At 47.4% G+C, this 23,913-nt stretch overlaps 1 protein-coding gene across 1 annotated transcript in view; it reads right to left on the bottom strand.

The window, feature by feature from the left end:
* The window catches only part of MRPS9 (mitochondrial ribosomal protein S9), a 176,842-nt gene that overhangs the window by 11,657 nt on the left and 141,272 nt on the right, over window positions 1–23,913 (bottom strand). Inside the window, exon 7 of the mRNA XM_082247389.1 lies at window positions 18,830–18,905. Coding sequence (XP_082103515.1) covers window positions 18,830–18,905 — 76 coding nt within the window. The remainder of the gene's footprint in view (window positions 1–18,829; window positions 18,906–23,913) is intronic.

The raw sequence follows: 23,913 nt of genomic DNA, 5'->3' as shown, positions 1-23,913 counted from the left end.
GTCACTGAGGAGATCCGCCCGCTCTGTTTACACAGGCGGGCGGATCTCCAAACTGGATTCCCCGACAATCGGGGCAGAGCAGCTCCTCCCCTGGCCCGACTCCCGCTGTGAATGAAAACAGCGGGAGCGCGCCTCCTGGCGGCGCGCGAGCGCCGCCTACAGGGGGAGGAGTCTGGCGACGTAGGTCGTCAGACGGGATCGTGACACTTTGCCGCAGTAGTACTCCGGTACATAGCGGTAAAGTGGTTAAATTATATAACCACAATGGTCAACTATTTTTGTTGCCAAGTTTAGGGCCCTGACTATTTTTGTGACAGCATATGTCCGCTTTTATAAGACTGGATCATAAATCTCCAGTCAAAGTGTACATTTCCTACAGACAATGAAAGCGGATACAGCTTGGCAGGGCCGGTGCTAGACTATTTTACGCACTAGGCAAGACCAGCTACTCGCGCCCTCCCCGCCACCAAAAAAATAAAGTAAAAAGGGAAGGGGTTAAAAACTCCTCTATGTCATAACCAGTGACCCTGATCTGATGGTTCCTCTATGTTATGCTGTCATACCCAGTGACCCCCATATTCCTCCATGTCACACCTTGGGACCCTAATGTCCCTCTATGCCACACCAAGGGACCCCAATGATTCTCCATGTCACACCAGGGGCACCTGATGTTCCTCCATGTCATACCCAGAGACCCTGATGTTTTTCCATGTTACACCTGGGGACCCTGATTTCCCTCCATGTCACACCTGGGGACCTCTATCTCTCATAGCACACCCAGTGATCCCAATTCCTCATGGCACACCTGGTGACCCCAAAACCCTGGTACACCCGGTGACCCCTAACCCCCATGGCACACCTGGTGACCCTGATTCCCTTTCACACCAGGGAACCTCCATGTCACACCCAGGGACCCTGATCCCCTGTTCTGGGGACACTCACTGGGCGGTATGAAGAGAGTGGTCCGCACTCTGCCCTCCTTCACCGTGATCCTGCCGATTCCTTCTCTTAGGATGCTCCTCTCCAGGACCATAGTGCTCACCACAGCTCCAACCGGCTCCTGGTGAAGGGAGAAGCAGCAGTCAGATGGCTTCGCTCGTCCCTAATCCCCAACCTCCTCAGACCATTCTGGTGCCTCATTGTTTCTGCTCCAGCAAAGGTGCCACCCTCCAGTGCCAAGCTTGGGGTCAGGTTCAGCTCTCCTCTGCTCCCTGTTTAATACCGACCCAGGGAAATGAACGGCTGCCCACCAGCTCATTGCAGAGAGTCACTTCCTGCCCAGGGTTTACACCCCTCAGCTCAAGCCGAAGAGGATCATCATGCAGGCAGCACTCCTGTGGGCTCTCTTCCTGCCTCTTGGCCCCCCCCCCCCAACAGTGGTGGAAAGCCAGGGCCTGGTAGTTCAGCCACTGCCCCAGACACCTCGCATCTTCCTCTGTCCATTCTTCCTCCCCCACTGCGGCCCCCTCCCCTCAGCTCACAAGGATCATTCATGATGGACAGAGAGTGCCGAATCATGGCTGCGCCCCTAGGTTGCAATGCGCCCTAGGCGGCTGCCTAGTTTGCCTAGTGGAAGCACCGGTCCTGCAGCTTGGATCATTATTCATAAGAAAATAGCATACACTTTCTCTTTCTTTCTTTTCTAGAAAATAAGTAACTTCCCTTAATCATGAAGCACCTAATCCATTAGAAAGAGTAAGAAAGAACCAACAATATCTGAGACACAAAAGTACAGTTGTGTTCAAAATATTACCAGTCCAACATCACTAACCAGATCAATCACCATTTTTGGTATAAATTATATTTCTACATGGCAAATAATTTACTAGTAGGTGTAGTAGAGTAATAGAAAACCAACAGACACAACAGTCATGACATGCAGGATGCTGATTCTGGGTAATTGAATCAATAATTGAAAGAGGCGTGTTCAAAATAATAGCAGTGTGGTGTTCAATTAGTAAGATCATTCAGTCTACGAGAAAACAAGTGTCAAACAGGTGGCCCTTCTTTAAGGACGAAGACTGCAAATGTACATGCTGGGTATTAGTGCATTTCTCTCTGAAAATCTGAGTAAAATGGGTACTTCCAGACATTGTTCAGAAAAACAACATGCTTTTATTAAAAAGTTGATTGGAGAGGGGAAAGCATATAAAAACGTGCAGAAATGAATAGACTGCCCAGCTAAAATGATCTCAAATGCTTTAAAATAGCAACCAAAACGAGAAAAACGTGGAAGAATATGGAAAGCTACCATTCGAATGAATAAAATAGCCAAAATGGCAAAGACTCAGCCAATAATCAGCTCCAGGGTGATTAGAGAAGGTCTAAAGTTACCTGTGAGTATTGTACCAATTAGAAGACGCTTATGTGAAGCCAAGCTATTGTCAAGAAACTACCACAAATTCCCATTGTTGAAAAAACGACATGTGCTGAATAGGGATGATCGAACTTTTGAAACCAGAACACCCGAATTTACCGAAAGTTCGGTTCGGATTCCAGAACCCTATTGAAATCAATGGGACCCGAACTTCTGAAATAAAAAAAAAACATTTTGAAGCCCTAAAACCCAATAAATGCCCCTAAGAAGTGCCTAGGGTTCTGGGTCATGCCCCAGGGACTATGAATCAGGCAAAAAAAAGTTCTTAAAAAATGTCGTTTTTGATAGGGAGACAATTATTGAAAAAATTTTTTGGAAAAAAAAAAGATTTCTTTGGATTTAGTGTCTGGGGGGGGGGGGGGTCTAAAAAGTGTACCTGTGAAGTTTCAGCTCTGTAGCATGTCCAGAAAAGAATTAATATTTTTCTTAGAATTTCAGTAGCGCAGGAATGGTGTTGCCCTCCTTTCACACCTGGGTGTTTTTTTAAGGCGTTTTTCGGGCATTTTTTGAAGGCGTTTGGAGGCAGGCATGACATCTGAACTTCTGTATAGGGGTATATAATTATATATATATATATATATATATATATATATATATATATATATGGATTTTTGTAAGATCTTACCGTAAAATCCTTTTCTCTTAAGCTTATTGACAGACGTAGTCCTCGTTGATTCAACACACTCGGGTTATGCTGCCCTCTACAGGAGTAGGACTAGACAGGAAAGAAAACACTCTGGCCACACCTTAGGGGCAGTCCCAGAGGGTATATCCTCTCTCTCTCTGCTACAGCAAATCAGTTATGTCACAAAGCAGTGTTTAGAGAATTTAACCCAACCCAACTCAAAATAGAGGGGCGGGTACTACGTCTGTCAATGAGCTTAAGAGAAAAGGATTTTACGGTAAGATCTTACAAAAATCCATTTTTCTCTGTCGCTCATTGACAGACGTAGTCCTCGTTGATTCACCACACTCGGGACGTCCCAAAGCAGTACCACAAATGAGGGGTGGGAAAATGGAAATTAAATCCAATCTAGAAGGCCCAACTGGTGCCAACTAGAAGTCTTCAATGCTCATCAATCAAAGATGAGACTCAACAGAAAAAAACCCTCGAGGTAGACCACCGGTCTCCTCAAATTGCGGCCTGCAAAACCTTGCGGCCAAATGAGGCATCCGCCGATGCCATCACATCAATCTTATAAAATTTTGTAAAGGTATGTACCGACGACCAGGTGGCCGCCTTACATACCTGGACCACTGACGCCTGATGGCGGAAGGCCCAGGAAGTACTGAGCGCTCGAGTGGAGTGCGCCCTAACAGGGAACGGAGGACTCCGACCCTTAATAGAATAAGCCTGTACCACCGTCTGTCTAATCCATTTGGAGATAGTCGCGGCAGATGCAGGCAACCCCTTTCTGGGGCCATCCGTGATCACAAAAAGTGAATCCGTCTTACGGAACGATTCCGTAGCTTTCAGGTATACCCTGATTGCCCAAACCACATCCAAGGAATGCAACGCATGTTCCCGATGATGATTGGGTTGAGGACACAAGGAAGGTAGTACAATATCTTCATTCAGATGAAAGTCTGAGGCCACCTTTGGAAGAAAGGATGGCTTAGGATGAAGAACTACCTTATCCCTATGAATCACTAAGTATGGGGACTGGCATGACAATGCAGCCAGTTCTGACACCCTGCGTGCAGAAGTGATAGCCACTAAGAAGGCTACCTTCTGGGATAAAGTCAGCAAAGGAATCTCCCTGATGTTTTCAAAGGGAGGTTTCTGCAGAACCGACAAAACCAAATTAAGATCCCAAGGCGGTAAGGGCGCGTGGACTGGTGGAGCCAGGTGCCGCACCCCCTGGATGAAATTCCGCACCAAGGATTTTGTAGCCAAAAGGCTTCTGAAAGAAGATTGCTAATGCTGAAACCTGACCCTTGATGGTGCTCAAGGCTAGTTTCTGCTCAACCCCCTTTTGCAGAAAGGCCAATATTCGGGTCACCGAATAGGTACGTGGAGGAATTCCTAACGATTCGCACCACGTGATACAAGTCTTCCATGTGCGATAATAGACCTTGCTGGAAGTCGCTTTCCTTGCCTTAATTAGAGTAGGAATAACTGAAGCTGACAAACCTCTGTTCTTCAGTACCTGGGTCTCAATGGCCAGGCCATTAAAACCAGCGACTGTAAAGCACGATGGAAGATCGGTCCTTGAGACCGCAGACACTCTTTGAGAAGAAGTTCCCAAGGAACGTCCGCGACTAGCATGTCCAAGTCGGCCAGACCGGCTTGAAGAGGCCATCCTAGAATTTCCAGGACAACTGGCGCTGACTCGATCCGAACCAGGCTGCCCTAGAGCTATCTGGCCCCGGCCATCCAACAAATTCTGATCGTTCTCTGTTCCCACACATTTATCAGACACCTGATTCCTATCAGGAGTGGTGATTTCTCCTGGTTGAACCACAGGGACCGAAGTCACCCGGCTGGAGGCTCCTTGGTCTGTCTGTTCAACCGGATCCGATTCTTGTGGGGAACTGAGGCTAATCTTTGGAAAAGGTAAAGAAAATGATCTGTTCAGGGAACGGTAACTACCGCTCCCTGTAGTACTTAGATGTTGGAAGGGAAGAATCGCACCGGTAGCAGTGGTCGATGCTCGATCCAATGCCCTGAATACCGGTGAAGACGTCCCCCCACCCTCAAGCCGGGTGGGGGCGCACCTTCTTTTGTCTGTCCGACCAGCCCTTCTTGAACCCTCCTGGAGGAGTCTTGCCCTTCCCGCTTGCTCCAGCTGAGCGAACGAACCCTTTATGGGCGGTAAAGAAAGGTCCCTGCTTGTTACGAGGTCCTTTAGCTTTAGCAGCCTGTGGCAAAAAAGTGCTTTTGCCCCCAGTGGCATCCTTAATGATCTCATCTAGGGTGGCCCCAAATAGGCGATTCCCCTGAAAGGGGAGATTCGTCAAGGTCTTTTTGGAACTTAGGTCCGCTGACCAGCATTTTACCACAGCACACGTCTGAGGATTACCGCTGACATAGATGCATGCCCTAATAGGGGGGTAGCATCCAAGGCTGAGTCACAGATAAACTGTAGTCCTTGTATAATCTGTTCCATCAAATCAGATGTTGCCTGGGGGATATCTTTCCCCTTCAGGTCCTGGCGCACCAATCTCGCCCATTCCGTTAATGTCTGAGATACTAAACCAATGACAATTACTGGTCTAAAAGGCTGACCCTTTCAGGGAAAAGATAGTGCGGGACTCCGCTTCTACTTTCCGATCCACCGGATCTTTAAAGGAAGAAGCGTCCTCCACCGGAATAACCTTGGCTTTATTCAGTCTGGAAATAGGTGGATCCACCACTGGTGGTACCGTCCATTTCTTAATGAGGGATTCCTCAAACGGATAGCGTCTAGCAATGCGCTTGGAAATAGTAAAGGTACGCTTAGAATGCTCCCATTCTTCTTTAATTTTATTACCAAAACACTTGGGTACAGGAAAAACCTTCACCGTTTTGGTGGGTTTGTTAGTACCAAAGGGAATCTCTGTTTCAGTTGCCTCTGCCGGTAAAACCTCAAGTCTTAAGGTTTCCCGAACCGCCACAACTAGTGCGTCCACCAATGCTTCTTCCTGAATTATGGCGGAAGCATGAACGTCCTCCTCACTGTCTGAGGGAACTTTACCTGAGACAACAGCCCCTGCAGAGGGACCTGCAGCTGCAATGACCATCTCAGAATCTGAATCTGAAGTATCAGATGATATAGGGGTAGGCGGGGGTCGCTTTCTTGACCCCCATTCCTGACAGGCCGTCTCCACCCGAGCCACCAAAGACTCCAAAACTGCTGTAAATGCATCCATACTCTGTGCACCGGCGGGTCCCGCGGCCCCCTCGAGGGAAACAGGTGGGGGTACTTGTGTGGCAGGGTCCATGATAATTCCAGATGCTACCCGGAAAAAAATCAATTTGCCAAAAAAATATAAAACCACTTTTTTCTTTCTCTTTTTTTTTTTTTTCAGACCCCCCACGCCACAAAGCCCCTCAGTTTACCTGCTTAGGGACCCCTATAGAGCGAGAGAGAGAGATAGACCCCAGGGCTCACCACTTGATGCTCAGAGTTTCAACTGCAACTTGTCTCAGCACTGTCTAGAGCAGACAGGAAGTCTCTTGGCTGGCTTCCCGGGAAGAAAGGAGGCGGCTCCTCCCCTCTGCACGCCTTCCGGCGCCTCCCCTAGCTCCACGAGGTGTTTGAGTCACCTCAAACATGGCCGCCCCCATGCTGGAGACACGAGGCTACGCCAAAATGGCGGCCTCGTGCGATCTACCAGACAATGGCGGCGGCCTGCACAGAATTGCGGCATGTCTGCAGAAGGATCTCGGCCTCACAACCCTTCACCCTCATGGTGGTCGGCGGTACCGGACCCTGGCGGGCCGTATGCGGTCCGTGGCCGTCGGGAGGCATCTGTTTAGCTGGAGGAATGATCTGGAATGCAGTATACATATATAGACATCGCCCTGTGGCTTCTGACAGGTAGGATACTTTATACTATCACAGTAAAGTTCTAGTACTGCCACTGACTTCATCATTTTAACATCTTTGCAATTAGATTGTCAGCTCCCAAACCAAGCCTCCTGGCTTTTTGTTCACAAAAATCCCACTCAAACAGGGGGATCTGTGACATGTTATAGGCTAGAGGGAAGACCCATCCTTACCATTACATCGAGGGGCCCGCGTTCACCACAAGACCCGTCAGGGGGAACATACTACTCACCATACCGGAACCAGGCGGGCGCCAACTCCTGACAGTACCCCTCTCCACCGAGGTGGGAGGGCTGTCGACCAGTACGGACGCCGTGACTCATGGTCTTAGGCGTTTCGGCGAGACGTTTAACTCGCAGGGTCAGTCCCCGTCCAGTGGGACTATGTCGCGGCCGACCCAGCGCGGAGCTATGGCCTGCACGCACTCGTAGGCTGAACTGGGGTGACCACTGGATCTCAACATCCAGCCCGTCGCCCAGTTCAGCTTTCTTGCTTGAAGATCTCACAGGAACACTGGAGAAAAAAAGCTGTCTAAAAAATCTTTTCTAAGAAAAAAGTCCTGCCAGGACCGAAGATCCCAGCAAGGTATCTAGGTCCTTACTCCAACTAGACAGAAAAAAACTGATTTGCTGTAGCAGAGAGAGAGAGGATATACCCTCTGGGACTGCCCCTAAGGTGTGGCCAGAGTGTTTTCTTTCCTGTCTAGTCCTACTCCTGTAGAGGGCAGCATAACCCGAGTGTGTTGAATCGAGGACTACGTCTGTCAATGAGCGACAGAGAAATAAATGGATTTTTGTAAGATCTTACCGTAAAATCCTTTTCTCTTAGCTCATTGACAGACGTAGTCCTCTTGATTAATATCAAATTGGGTTATGCTGCCCTCTACAGGAGTAGGACTAGGCAGAAGGAAAACGTTCTGGCCACACCTTAGGGGCAGTCCCAGAGGGTATATCCTCTTCCTGTCTGCTGCAGGAAATCAGTTCTGTCACAAAGCAGTGTCAAGAGAATTTAACCCAACCCAACTCAATGATAGAGGGGCGGGTACTAAGTCTGTCAATGAGCTAAGAGAAAAGGATTTTACGGTAAGATCTTACAAAAATCCATTTTTCTCTGTCGCTCATTGACAGACGTAGTCCTCTTGATTAATATCAAATTGGGACGTCCCAAAGCAGTGCCACAAATGAGGGGTGGGAACAGAAATCAAAATCCAGAAGGCCCAACCGGAGCCAACCAGAAGTATCAAGGCACTCATCGAGCAAACAAATGAGACCTACCCAACAAACCCTCGAGGTACACCAACAGTCTCCTCAAACAGCGGCCTGCAGGAACCTTGCGGCCAAAAGAGGCATCTGACGATGCCCACATAAACCTTATACAATCTTGTAAAGGTATGAACCGACGACTAAGTAGTCGCCTTGAAAACCTGAACCACTGACGCCTGATGGCGGAAGGTCCAGGAAACACTAAGCGCCCGCGTAGAGTGCGCCTTAACAGGGAACGGGGGATCCCGACCCTTAAATATAATAAGCCTATACCACCGTCTGTCTGATCCATCTAGAGATGGTCGCGGCAGAAAACAGGCAACCCCTTCTTAGGGCCATCCGTGATCACAAACAGTGACTCCGTATTACGAAATGAATCCGTAGTATTCAAGTATACCCTGATCGCCCGAACTACATCCAAGGAATGCAACGCAAATTCTCGAGGATGACTAGGCTTAGGACACAGGGAAGACAATACCATGTCCTTATTCAAATGAAACTTTGAAACCACCTTAGGAAGGAAGGATGGATTCGGACGAAGAACAACCTTATCCCTATGAACCACCAGATATGGGGAACAACAGGATAATGCGGCCAGTTCTGACACCCTGCGTGCAGAAGTGATAGCCACCAAGAAGGCCACCTTCTGGGAAAAAGTAAGCAAGGGAATCTCCCTGGTATTTTAAAAGGGAGGTTTCTGAAGAACCGCCAACACCAGATTAAGATCCCAGGGCGGTAAAGGCGCGCGCACTGGCGGAGCCAGGTGTCGCACCCCCTGGATGAAATTCCGCACCAAGGAATGAGTAGCCAAAAGCTTCTGAAAGAAGATTGCTAATGCTGAAACCTGACCCTTGATAGCACTCAAGGCCAGCTTCTGCTCAACCCCCTGTTGCAGAAAGGCCAATATTCGGCCCACCGAATAACAACGTGGAGGGAACCCAAGGGATTCACACCACGCAATCTAAGACTTCCATGTGCGATGATAAATCTTTCTGGAAGTCGCTTTTCTTGCTTTAACTAGAGTAGGATAACTGAAGCTGACAATCCCTTGTCCTTCAGCACCTGGGTTTCAATAGCCAGGCCGTTAAAGCCAGCGATCGTAAAGCAGGATGGAAGATCGGTCCCTGCGACAGCAGATCCTCCCTAAGAGGAAGTCGCCAAGGAACGTCTGCGACCAGCCTGACCAGGTCGGCGCACCAGGCCCGACTAGGCCAGTCCTGAGCTACCAGGATAACTGGGATTCCCTCCACCTCTATCCTGCGAAGAAGCTTCGGCAGCAACTTGAGAGGAGGGAAGGCATACAGTAGCTGATACTGCCCCAACGGGGCGATCATCATGTCTGCGGCGTCTGCTAGAGGATCGCGCGAGCGAGCCACAAACCTCCGCACTTTCCTGTTGAGCCGAGATGCCAACAGATCCCATTCGAGGTGCCCCAATGGAGGCACAGTTGGTGGAATACCTCTGGATGAAGAGCTCATTCCCCCTTGATCCAGAATCTGACGGCTGAGATAATCTACCTGCCAATTCACCCCCGGAATGAATACCGCAGAGAGAGCTGGAACAATCGTTCTGCCCAACGAAGAATGCTGGCCACTTCTATGGCCGCCAGGACACTCCTGGTGCCCCCTTAATGATTGACATAAGCCACTGCTGTGGCATTGTCCGACTGGATCCGCCCCGGGGCTGCTCGATCCAATGAATCAGACAAAGTCTGATCGCTCTTAGTTCCCATACATTTATCGGTAACCTGGACTCTTCCAGGGACCAAAGCCCCTGAGCAGATAATTGACCGAGAATTCCTCCCCACCCGGATAGACTGGCATCCGTGGTGACAATCGTCCAGTATATTGGAAGAATGACTTCCCCTGGCTGAGCATCGGAGACCGAAGCCACCAGACCAGAGACTCCCTGGTCCACTCGCTCAATCGGATCAGATTGTCCAGAGATTCTGGATTCAGATTCCATTTGAGAAGAAGCTCTCCTTGAAGGATTCGGGTATGGAACTGGGCAAATGGTACTGCTTCGAAAGAAGCCACCATCAAACCCAGGACCCTCATGCAAGTCCGAAGAGAAGGCCAGTTGTCGGATAGTAACAACTGAATTGCCGTTTGAATCTTCCGGAGTTTCCCTGCCGGAAGGAATACTTTTGCCCTGGATCTGTCTAGAATTAGACCCAGATATTCAAGCCTCCTGGTGGGAATCAGAGAAGACTTCTGCAGGTTCACCAGCCACTCGAACTCTTGCAAAGAGATCATGGTGATCTCTAAGTTTTGTAACAAGATCTGTGGAGACTCCGCACGGAGCAGAAGATCGTCTAGGTAACCTAGAATCGATATGCCTCGTTGACGCAACAGCGCCAACACTGGGGCCAACACCTTTGTGAAGACCCGAGTAGCTGAGGCGAGACCAAAGGGTAACGCCGCAAACTGATAATGGTTCTCTTCTACGGAAAAACGCAGGAAACGCTAATGTCCTGCGTAAATGGGAATGTGAAGATAGGCATCCTTGATGTCTATGGACGCTAGAAAATCCCCTTGATGCAGGGAGGCTGCTACTGTGCGAATGGATTCCATTTTAAATTTTTTTATCTTGACAAAAAAAGATTGAGTGCTCTTAAGTCCAGAATTGGACGCACCTTACCCTCTTTCCTGGGTATTGTAAACAGGTTTGAATAAAACCCTTGAAAACGCTCTGTCCAAGGAACGTGGACTACCACTCCTTGTTGTAGTAAATCCGTGACCGCTCCCCGCAGAGCTTCTAAGCGATCCGGGGATAGTCTGATATTGGAAGGGAAGAATCGCACCGGTGGGAGAGATCGAAACTCGATCTTGTAACCTGACCTTATGACTTCGCGAACCCACTTGTCCGGGATTCTGGAAAGCCATGGATCCGGAAACCGGCGAAGACGTCCCCCCACTCCAGCTATGGGTGGGGGCGCACCTTCAGGCTTTAGTAGTCTTATCTTCAGGTCTGGAAGAGCCGGGCTTTTGCTTGCCCGACCAGCGCCCCTTAAAACCTCCTGAAGGAGTTTTGGAGGGCTTTGCTTTTTCGCCCTTTGACGAGGTCCTTTACCCTTAGTACTGTGGCAAGAAAGTGCTCTTGCCTCCAGTGAGATCCTTGATAATTTCATCTAAGTTGGCCCCAAATAGGCGCTCACCCTGAAAAGGGAGATTAGCCAAAGCCTTCTTGGAACCTTGGTCTGCCGGCCAACATTTTAGCCACAGTGTACTCCTGAGAACCACTGCCGAGACTGATGCTCGTCCCAATAATGGAGTGGCGTCTAGCGCAGCGTCGCAGATAAACTGTAACCCTTGTATCATCTGTTCTAACAGATCTGATACCGCCTGAGGGATATCTCTCCCTTCTAAGTCCCGGCGTAACCACTTGGTCCATTCGGTTACAGTTTGAGAAACCAGACCAATAGCAATTACTGGTCTGAAAGCTGACCCAATCAGGGAAAAGATGGCGCGAGACACGGCTTCCACCGTACGATCCACTGGATCCTTAAAGGACGGAGCATCCTCCAATGGGATAACCGTAGATTTGTTCAATCTGGAGATTGGAGAATCCACCATAGATGGTACTGTCCACTTCTTGAGGAGGGATTCCTCGAACGGATAACGCCTATTAATGCGTTAGGAAATAGTAGGGGCTCGTTTTGGATGACCCCATTCTTCCTTAATTACATTACCGAAACACTTGGGTAAGGGAAATACTTTCGCCATTTTGGCGCGTTTATTAGTACCAAATGGAATCTCAGTATCAGCTACTTCTGATGGTGTAACCTGTAGTCCTAAGGTTTCCCGAATGGCTACAATTAATGCGTTTACCAACGCTTCCTCTCGGGTTATGGTAGATGCTGAAACAACCTCCTCACTGTCTGAAGAGACAGTACCCGAGATACAAACCCCAGATGAGGTACCTGCAACTTCAGGGATAGGCTCAGACTCTGAATCTGAAGTTTCAGATGAAATGGGGGTAGGCGGGGGTCGCTTCCTTGCGCCCAGTCCCTGACAAGCCACTTCCACCCGGGATACAAAAGTTTCCAAAATTGCTGACAATGACTCAATAGTAAGTGGGGAACTGGAGGGTCCTGCAGCCACCTCGAGGGGATCAGGTGGAGATACATGTGTGGCAGGGTCCATGTTAATCCAGGACACTTTGCCCGTGAAAAAATTTGAAAAAATAAATTTTTTTTTTTTTTTTTTTTTTCTGTAATCCACCAGCGCAATAGCGCCCCTCAGCATACCTGCTTTGGACCCCCACAGAGAGAGAGAGAGAGAGAGACCCCAAGGGCTCACCACCTGATGCAGAGAAGTTTCCTTATCAAACTGCTGTCAGCGTTTGTCCTATGCAGACTGGGAAGTCCTGTACTAGGTTTCCCGGGTAAAAGGAAGTGGCTCCGCCCCCTGTGCACGCCTTCCGGCGTTCCCAGCTGCTCCTCGGGGTTGGCTGGGCACATCAAACATGGCCTCCCCCATGTAGAAGACAATAGGCTTCGAAAAATTGGCGGCCTGTGTAGGCAATGCAGACATGCGGTCTACAACAAAATGGCGGCGGACTGCCGATCTAGCGTGGCTCCTCCAGTGCAGCAGCCTGTGAACGGCTCTGGAACGGCTGATGGCGGCCTGTCGGCCTGTGGGAGCATGGCGATAGCTACAGTCTAAGGTAGGCTATAACCTCCTTTGCTCTGGATGCTTTATATGTTTACTATGGTAAATCGAACCAGGCTTCCTTGGATCAATCTGCTAGAGAAACCAAGGCTGCTGAAATGTCAGCTCCCAAACCCAGGTTGTTAGAGTGTTAGCTCCCAAAACAAGCCAGCTGAAGTGTCAGCTCCCAAACCAAGCCTGCTGGAGTGTCAGCTCCTAAACCAAGGTTGCTAGAGTGTCAGCTCCCAAACCAAGGTTGCTTAGAGTGTTAGCTCCCAAACCAAGCCTGCTGGAGTGTCAGCTCCCAAACCAGATCACACTATCACAGGGGATATGTGAACCTGTCATAGGCTAAAAGGGGGAACCTTAATGTCAGAAAGGATCCGACCATACACAGAGGGGCCCGTATCCCAAAAACACCCCACAGGGGGGAAGGGGGAACATTTTACTCACCATACCGGAACTGACGGGCACCTCTCTTCACAGTACCCTCTCCCCCGAGGTGGGGGGCTGTCGACAAATACGGACGCCGTGACTCTGCTGGTTCTTGGCGTCCAAGCGAGACGTTTAACTCGCAGGGTCAGTCCCCATCCAATGGGACTATGTCGCGGCCGACCCAGCGCGGAGCTATGGTCTGCACGCGCTCGTAGGCTGAACCGGGGTGACCACTGGATCTCAACATCCAGCCCGTCGCCCAGATCCGGCATAATTTGCTTGAAGATCTCACAGGAACAACTGGAGACAAAAGCTGCCTAAAAAAAGAAAATAATTTCTAAAAAATCTTGCCAGGACCAAAGATCCCAGCAAGGAACTTAGGTCCTTACTCCTAACTAGACAGAAAAAAACTGAGTCCCCTCTGGGACTGCCCCTAAGGTGTGGCCAGAACGTTTTTCTTCTGCCTAGTCCTACTCCTGTAGAGGGCAGCATAACCCAATTTGATATTAATCAAGAGGACTACGTCTGTCAATGAGCGACAGAGAAATATATATATATATATATATATATATATATATATATATATATATACACACACACACACACACACATACATACATATACCCCTAACCAATCTGCATAGTGGGGTCACCCTGACATGGCAGAGTTCGGTCACCCTGACATGGCAGAGTCAGTTCACCCTAAACTACACTACGGTCACCCTGACATGGCAGAGTTCGGTCACCCTGACATGGCAGAGTCAGGTCACCCTAAACTACACTACGGTTACCCTGACACTTAAAGGTATCCATACAAAAACTAGATTAATGAATCTAACTATAGTGGTATATAGTACCCTAACTACACTGCATATCCCTTTCCTCACACTAAAAGAACAGCTCCATACAGCAGAAGATAATTGCAAAATGACACTGGAGCTTTACAAGCAGCAGGAGAAACACAAATGCTTCCACTCTCTTCCACAGCCTCTGTATTACAGTGCTAGAGGTTTGGCGGGGCTATGTTATATACTGGGGGGCGTATTCACTCCTGATTGGCCTCTGGACCCAATAGTCACTCCAATCACATTCCTAGCAGACTCCTGCCCCCTCAATTGGCTTTTACTGACGTTTCTGGGCCAATCACTGGCTTTTAAAGCCCAGTTCCTGTCCCATTGCATTTTGGGCGGTTCTGGTGACCGAATTCCGAACTCTTACTGCAAAAAGTTCGGAATTTGGCCGAATTTCGAACACGCAATGTTCGGGTCAAACCGATGGTCACCCCGAACCGTTCGATCATCCCTAGTGCTGAAGAGGTTACAATTTGCCAAAGAACACTTTGACTAGCCTAATAAGAAATGGCGCAACATTTTGTGGACTGATGAAAGCAAGGTTGTTCTTTTTGGGTCTAGGGGCCACAGAGTTTGTCAGATGACCCTCAAACACTGAATTCAAGCCACAGTACACTGTGAAGACAGTGAAGTATGGCGCAAGCATCATGATATGGGGATGTTTGTCATACTAGGACGTTGGGCCTATTTATCGCATATCAGGGATCATGGATCAGTTTGAATACATCAAAATACTGGAAGAGGTCATACTGCCTTATGCCGAAGAGAAAATGCCCTTGAAATGGGTGTTTCAACAAGACAATGACCCCAAACACACCAGTAAGCGAGCAGCATCTTGGCTCCAGATCAACAAGATTAATGTTATGGAGTGGCCAGACCCTAATCCAGTAGAAAATTGTGGGGTAAAATCAAATATGCAGTTTCTGGGGTAAAACCAAGAAATGCAGAGGAATGGTGGAATGTAGTGCAATCATCCTGGGCTGGAATACCTGTTCACAGGTGCCAGAAGTTGGTCGACTCCATGCAACACAGATGTGAAGCAGTTTTTAGAAACAGTGCGTATACAACTAAATACTAGTTCAGTGATTCACAGGAATGCTAAATCTTCAAGCATTTTTCAGTTTACACAGAAATGTTTGTGTTTGTAAAGAAAAATGCAGACACTGCTATTTTTTGGAAAAGCCTAATATTCCTTTTTCTTCACGTTCTGTAAAGCAAAAACAATTTGAAAACATTTTTCTTTCATGTTTTGATTTGGAATAGACTGTGCAGTGTTCCCAATGCATTTATGTGTATGGATATAAAAGCTATTAGATGGATTTTGAGCTTTACTCACTTTTTTTTAAACACACTACTATTGTTTTGAACACATTTGTATGTGCTTCCTCCTTAGAAGTGGTATAAAATCAAAATGCTTATCAATACTTGGTGCAGCAAATGATTACAGTTTACAGGGAACCCGTGAGGACAGAAATATGGGATTCACCAATGCTGACCTATATTTAAAGGGGAAGGTTTATAGTCTGCCATTTTCAACCTTGCATTATTACATAATGAATCACTAACCTATTTGAAGGAAGATTCTTGCCTTCTGGCTCTAGGTCAATTAATCACAAGGTTAAAGAGGCACTATCATCTTGGCCAATCCGGAAAAGAAATAGTGTCTGTACACATACCATCCCCAACCACTGACCATGTTCGCCTCTTCACCATTCCCCCGGTGCTCCTTTCCCCATTGCAATCACCACCAAATTACTCAATGTTGGAGCTCAGGGATAGTGGCAATGGCAAGCTTAGCAATTGGCTGCTGGGCAGGAACACTGCATCATGGGAAAAGATCACATGCTTCCCCATACCCTGAAGCCTGGGTATTTTGCAGAGCTAAGGAGGCAAGTATTAGTGGTTGGAAGGATGGGCTTCATGTGGGTACTGTTACGTTGCCCCAAATGTGCAAAGTGACTGTGTCTCTTTAAGAATGTCCACTTCAGATGTTGCACTTTTAAAATTATGCCAGCAGTGTTAGCGCCCCTGTTTTTTTTAAAGTTCTTTATTGAAGCAAAAGTACAATACAGTGACAAAAACAGCAACATGTAAATAATATATGAAAATAGCTGTCAAATGGAGGGAACCAATCAGTCCATAAACAAATGCCCGTCACATAACATACATGGACAAGGGTACGTTGCCAAAAAATGTTTTTCTTTTTATATAACTTGGGTCACACTCAGAACACAGATTCAGTTCGGGAAGAATTGATGAAATAGACCAGCATGATGTGTCCGAGTTCCGCCAATGGAACGTCTCCTTGAGACGTACACTTATATGGATAAGGACATAAGAATCAGACCACCAGATAACCATGTGTGGGAAATACCAGGCTTAGAAGGGTAGCAAGAGGAGGAGCAGAAGGGGAGGGGAGAGAGGAAGGAAAGAAGAGACCAAAAATTAGAAGAGGGGAGGGGGATGGTGTTCAGACCAGGAGGACTCCGAGCAAAAATAGATCAGACCAGTTAGGTTAAAGCGAGCACTGAATGAAAAAGTGCCCGAGCTCCCCTGTTTTGACAGGTTTCCTTACAATTAAATTATATCGAAGGCAAAAATCTTTAATAATAACTATTGGACAGAGTGGGAAATGTAGAAACCTATCTGCTTTTTTTGTTTTCTATGTCTATATTGGGAATATTCACCCTATAGGTCCTGGCGACCATTATCACTGGGACAGAAAATCCCAGAAATCCAAAACTTTACAGTGCTAACCAGCAAAAGCAATAAAGGGAAAATCTTCCAAAATAGACACATGCTACAGATATAAATGTCAAATAAGGGACTTCCTCTCACTTTGGAAAGATTTTCTCTGACTTCCTGTTGTGTCTCTGGGACAAAAAATGAGGGGAAAAAAACCTGGCTTGCTAACTAAACCCATCTCTACTTTAATAAACTTTTTTGTGTTGAATAATGTACAAGGAGGGATTGTTCTCACCGATATATTTTTCTGGACATATATTCAAAAGACTGAACACAAAAACCTAACCAAGACATTTATAAAAAGGCACCTTGCTCACAGGCAATGGTTTGAAAAAAAGACTACTGTAATTCTTTTTTTTTTTTTTTTTTTAGAAAATAAACATTTGCATGTAGGATAAAACAGGAGCTTGTGAATACTCTATTCTACATTTTTTTTGCATCAAATTAGTGTCAAACATATCAACCTTTAGCACCCAGCATGCCAGTCCATAGGCGACATTTTGAAAGTCTTTATAGGTCATCAGTTTAGAGTTAACAATGAATGATAGCCCTAGTATTATTGCTCTCACTGTGGCTTGCATGCCGATTGCTTATATACAAAATTGTTAGTTTTTGAAGCTTTGTAGAAGCTCCAAATCATGGCTAGGAGTTTACACAGTGCTAAGGAATCTATTTCCGTGCGGCAGCACTGGGTTCTGAGCAGCCAATTAACAAGCACCAATGCAGCCACATAGAAACAAGAGAAGTAGGTTTCCCATATTCAGAAGTACCAGATATTTCTGCTACCTCTCAGAGGCTGAATGGAGGAGAGGAAGAGAAAAGGTAGGAGAAAATTAGTTTTAACTTGTCTATTAGGATAAGTAAATAAACATCACAAAAATACAGAAAGAAATAGATAACTAAATTTGCCAAGCCAAAATGTTTTCTCTAGTTGTAGATCAAGTGATGAAGGATTAGAATTCCCGCTGGGTTTTTATTGCTATTTAGCGCTCTGTTAGGGAGATTTATCCTCACTTCTTGTACTGCTGACAAGTTTCATCAGGAAGAAAATGAGGGGAAAAACTGCAACAGGGACACAGAAATAAAAATAGAAAAATGACAGGGGTTCTATCTATTCCCCATTATACTAAAGAAAAACATTTTTATTTCTGTGTTGTTGGAGGAATTCCCTCCCCTCTATCTAGTAAAAACATCAGCAGGACAAGAAGTGAAGTTAAATCTCAGCAGTACAAGCAGTCTATCGAAAACATTTGGGCTGGACATATTTTAAGTACTATTTTAAGTACTAAACACAGTATAAATGTGATGCATTTTATTTTTTTCTAGAGCTGGAAAGGTGAATACTACAAACTGAATCTGTCATAAGAAAAAAAAAAAATCCCTAATTGGAAGAATGCAACTGCATCATTCTTGCTCACTGTAATTTATAAAATGATCCAACGATGTACAGAGAAAGGTGGTCACAATACTGTCGGTTGGGCGGCATCTATACCACCCCTGGACCACCCCCTAAAGTTGCAAGAGCAGCCGTTGTACATGTGCCCCAATTCAAGTGAATAGGGCTGCGCTATAACCCCATGTAATGCATGAAGCTGCGGCATGGTAATATGGCAAATATAGGGTTAAAATAGGCTGCCAAACACCTCTGAGAAATGATCCACGTGGATCGTTTTTGAGAAGGGTGGCAAGGACTGCCGCACATTTAAATGTAGCCATAAGGTCATTTAAAGACTGCATTTAAAAGGCATCTAAAGTAAATGTGTCTTATAATGTAAAGGAGCTTCCATTTGAGTTTTACAAATTCCCTCTTTCTCTGAGGTATCATTATTAACTTTAAAAATCCCCCTTTAAATCTATGTGCAGTACTTTTTGGCTCTATTTACGGAAGAAGGAAAAAAGGTGAACTGTAAGATATATGGCTTTATATAAAGGACAACATACAAAAAAACTTTGATACAAAAACGATAAACGCTTACCTCTCTGTCAGACACTTTTTCTACTATTGCTTGTTCCAATTCCTCTTTACTTATCCAATTCTGACCAGCCATTTCTCTGTTGAAAACAAACATACAGCATTATGCATTCTCTAATTATTCAAGCAATTAGAGACGCATCACCTGATATCACTAATACTGGCATCCGAAGCTTGATGATAGACCAAAACAGTGCAGAAAATCACAATTTCAACTGCTATTAATAGAATCTTTTTTTTTTTTTTTTATGGGGAGCAGTTCAGCTTCAATGAGAACAGCAGTATAATTACACAACGGCACGCTAATAGAAGGAAACTGCACTAAGGCACTAGGTGTATTTCTTGGCCAAGTTCGATAACCAGTCCTAATATTAACAAATAAAAGTTCTCAGCTGTGGAATCACACTGTATCATAAAAGACAAACAAACTAGCTACATTCAGTCTGAAGATGGCACACATCAGGAAAGATGGACTGTGTAATGACAGCTCTAGAAGCCAATGTCTCCAACAGTCTGCTTTAGGCCTTTCACACAGGCACCTCTGCTACGCGGAATCTCTCCGCTGATCCCCACTGAGCAGATGGATGACAGATCCATGTCCGCTCCACTGTGTAGAGCGGACACGAACCCAGTCCTGCTCTCCTCTATGGGGCAATCAGATAGAAACAGACCATCTGTCCGTTTGCATCAGATCCAATAGACGGATGGAAAATAGAACCACCATCAGTCTGTTCTTGACAGACAGGATCAGATTGGATCGGATAGCAGTGGGGGTCAGCGGACAAGTGTCTGCTAACATCCAATGCTCCACAGAGGACAATGCAGGGTCCGATCAGGTCTGTCTGAAAAACTGAAAGGGGGTCTAAGGTAGAATGGATCCAAAGCAAGCACAAAATGCATGAAAAAGGAAAACTCACTCATTGGGGAAGATTTACTAAAACTGGTGCAAAGAGAACCTGGTGCAGATGTGCATAGCAACCAATAAGCAGCTTCTAGGTATTGTCAAAGTTGAATTGAATAAGCCAAAGTTAGGAGTTGATTGATTACTATGCACAGCTGCACCAGTTTTAATAAATCTCCCCCATTTTAAGAATCCACATTTGACCTATGTTTCCAACATGCAATTTCAACACTATGGGACAAAAAAGCATCCATAGGGTATGCACTTAGACAACTTTAATGCTCCACCAGATTAACCACTTCCGGACTGCCCACTGTGCATTTTTGTCACTATTGTGACGTTAAAAACCAGGGTTATGGCAGCAGATCGCTGCCATAACCCTGTATTTCTTTTACACGGCAGGTGGTTCACTTTAGCATAAAAGTGGTCCCAGGTCGCCACAGGATCACTTTTATGGGTGGCGGGAGAGGTGCAACCCCCCCCCCCCCCCCGAGGTGCACACCCCCCCTCGCCGCTTCATGGTCATTTTCACTGCTTACCGGAGCAGTCAGTAGCAGGGGAAATTATCAGATCCCTGTACAGATGGGCAGGAAGTCGAGTGAGGGCAAGATGTCCCTCTACTCGACTCTATGCCCTTGGAAGACCGAAGCAACAGCAAACGTCACTTCCGCCCAACGGCCTTAAAGATCCACAGTGACCACCAAAATTTTAGAGGGGATTGGGGGGGGGGGGGGGGGAGGAGAAGGGGAACCCGGGGCCCACATCCACCCCAAAACCCTCCAGGAGTAGAAGGGGGCGACAACAGCTACTTACCATACCAGGAACAGGGTGGGCACCGCTCCAGACAGACCACCACTCCGTCGTAATGTGAGTGTTGTCAGACAAGAGAAACGTTGCGATTCAGGCCGAGGCCAGGTCGTATGCATCCTCGCGAGACATTTAACTCGCAGGCCAGCCTCTGTCCAGCGAGGCTATGTCGCAGCCAACCTAGCGCGGAGCTGCGGTCTGCACGCGCTTGCTGGCCAGACTGGGGGGGGGGGGGGGGACCCTCTGGATCTAGATTATGCAGTCTGTCGTCTAGTCTGGCAATTGAATGTAGATTCTCACAGGAACAAAACAAAGATAGGAAAAAAAATTCCATTTAAAAATAAAAAAATCGCCAGGACCAGAGATCCTAGAAAGGAACCTTACTCCTGACTAGTCAGAAAAAAAAACTGAGTGCCTATAGCTGAGATTGGGACTGCTCATAGGCATAGTCAAGCTTTTTCCTGCCTAGTGTCCTACTCCTGTAGGGGCAGTACAAAGCAGGTCAGCACCTTGAGGTCCAGGATTGGATGCACCTTGCCTTCCTTCCTGGGAACTGTAAACAAATTTGAGCAAAAACCCTGAAAACGTTCCGAAGTCGGGACCGCGACAATCACCCCTTGAAAAGAACCTTCCTGGGGGACAAGAGCGAAGCTCGATCTTGTAGCTGGACCGAATGACTTAGTGGACCCACTTGTGATGTACCAGGGAAGTCCACAGGTCTGGGAACCAGTAAAGACGTCCCCCCCACCCCAGATACAATCAGTGCTTCTACCAGCACCTTTTCGTGCGCGGTTGCAGATGTGGAGGAATCATCCTCACTACCACAGGATTCCAGGTGCCTGGTTGCAGACCCAGCAGGGTGACCCACGTCCGCAGCGGCCGAATCAGATTTGCTAGGCCATCGCCCAAAAGCCACCTCCACCCAGGACACAAAGGACTCCCAGAAAGCAGTCAGTGCATCGATTGATGTTTGGGACACGGAGGGCCCCGCAGCCTTAGAAAGTGGATCAGGGGGGAGATGTGCTCTAAAGACTCCAAGCGTCACTAATGGGACCCCACAAAAAGTGTAACACACCTCGAAGGGAAAACCCCCACTGCGCTGACAGCACCACCCGGTCCCCAGACACAAGCACCAAGCGATCCACAGCAGAGAGGGAGAGAACCCCACTAGACTCACCACCTAGCAGAAATAGGCACCTACAGCCACCAGGATAATCTGCACTCCAAGTGTGGTGATCAGGAAGTGAAAAGATCCAGGAGACAGCACCATGGGGATGAGGAGGGGCTCCCACCGTCGAAATTGCCGCCTACAGGCCACCGCTGTTTTCATGGCAAACCCCCGCAAAATGGCCAACGGACTACACAACCATGGCCACCGTGCATAGAAAAACACAAACTACAGCAAAATGGCTACCCCGCACATCACCACGAGGCCTCTAGGGACCCAGGAGAAATCCCTAAGCTACAAGGACAGGCCCAGGTAGGATACCCCACCAGGTACAACTCCCACAGCACAGCCGATCGTCCGGGTGCCGTCGGCAAACCCCCCAGCCCCATTGCCAGCATAGGGCCCTGCTCCCACTGCAGGAGGTGGACCAGACAGCCCACACAGCCCCAGCATATGTGAAGGGGGGTGGGATGGGGGCAGATGAAAGGGGGGTGCCTGATGGGAAGGAGGGGAACCCGGGGGTCCGACCGTCCAAAGGAGGGGCCCACATGCACCTCAAAACCCTCCAGGAGGAGAAGAGGGACAGGTACTCCCCATACCAGGAACCAAGTGGGCACCGCTCCAGACTTGAACCCCTTGTCATCAAAATGGGGGGCTGTCGGCCAGGAGGAACTCAGGCCGAGACCCAATCGCATGCGACCTCGTGAGGAGTATTACTTGCAGGCCTGCCCCCGCCCAGTGGGGCTATGTCGCAGCCGACCTAGCAAGAAGCGGAGGTTTGCGCACGCGCTCGCTGGCCAGACTAGAGTGACCACTGGACCTAGATTATCCAGCCCATCGCCCAGTCTGGCAGTTGTTTGTAGATCTCACAGGAAAAACCTGGAGAAAAAAAAAAGTTCTTACTAAAAAGAAAAAAATTGCTAGCACCGGAGATCCCAGCAAGAAACTAGGTCTTTATTCCTGACTAGGTAGAAAAAAACAGAGTACCTATAGCAGAGAAAGGAAGTATACCCCCTGGGACTGCCCATAGGCATAGCCAGATTCTTTTTAGCCAGATTCTTTTTATACCTAGTGTCCTACTCCTGCTGGGGACAGTATAACCCAATGGTTATGAAGATCAGGAGCTGTGTCCGTCAATGAATGAAAGAGAAAATTATTTGATCCCCTGCAGATTTTGTAAGTTTGCCCACATACAAAGAGATGAAGGATCTATAATTTTTATAATCAGTGTATTTTAAATGATCGAGAAAGAATAATCAACCAAAAATCCAGAAAAACACACGATTCAAATGTTTAAATTGAGTTGCAGTTCAGTAAGTAAAAACGGAATTTTTGTAAAATCTTACCTGTAAAATTCCTTTCTCTGAGTCCTCCGACAGTCGCCGCCTCTTCATATTCGTCACAATGGGGGTTATTGACCTTTGCTCCGTAGGAGTAGCTAGGCAACAGAATATGTTAATATTAAAGCTTTTAGCATACCCCACCCCTAGGGGGTGGTCCCCTCAGTCAATACCCTCCTGCTTCCTGCATTCCTACCTCAGTTTCAGTAGTATAGCAGTAGAGTACATAAACCCCAAAAGAGGGGTGGGGGCGGCGACTGTCGGAGGACTCAGAGAAAGGAATTTTACAGGTAAGATTTTACAAAAATTCAGTTTTCTCTTACGTCCTCGGACAGTCGCCGCCTCTTCATATTCGTCACAATGGGGACGTCCCAAAGCAGTGTAGACATGAGGGGTGGGAAAACAGCAGCCGCGCCTAAAGCAACGCAATACCCACATCAGAGAAAGGAACCTTACCAAAGGAAGGAAATCAACTGGGCAACATGAAAAAAACTTGCTCAACAGGAGCAACAACCCAGGAAAACAAATAACCTAGGGATAAAAACATCCCAACAGCCAAGGGTCCAAGAAAAAACAAGGAACCCTAAGGCACTGCCGCACAAAGAACCTTGCGGCCAAAGGAAGCATCTGCTGATGCCTGAACATCCACTTTGTAGAAGGTGTGAATGGACGACCAAGTCGCCGCCTTACGCACCTGGGCCACAGAAGCCCGATGATGACAGGCCCAAGACGTACTCAGAGATCTTGTAGAGTGCGCCTTCACAGGCATGGGGGGAACTTTCCCCTTCAAAGCATAGGCCTGTTCAATGACCTGTCTGATCCATTTGGCAATGGTAGAAGCCGATGCCGCCATGCCCTTCCGAGGCCCCTCT

The sequence above is a fragment of the Pelophylax lessonae genome (genome assembly GCF_965119305.1).
Source record: "Pelophylax lessonae genome assembly, chromosome: 2".
Lineage (NCBI taxonomy): Eukaryota > Metazoa > Chordata > Amphibia > Anura > Ranidae > Pelophylax > Pelophylax lessonae.
Note: the sequence above shows the minus strand (reverse complement) of the source record. Positions and strands in the feature narration are given on the sequence as shown.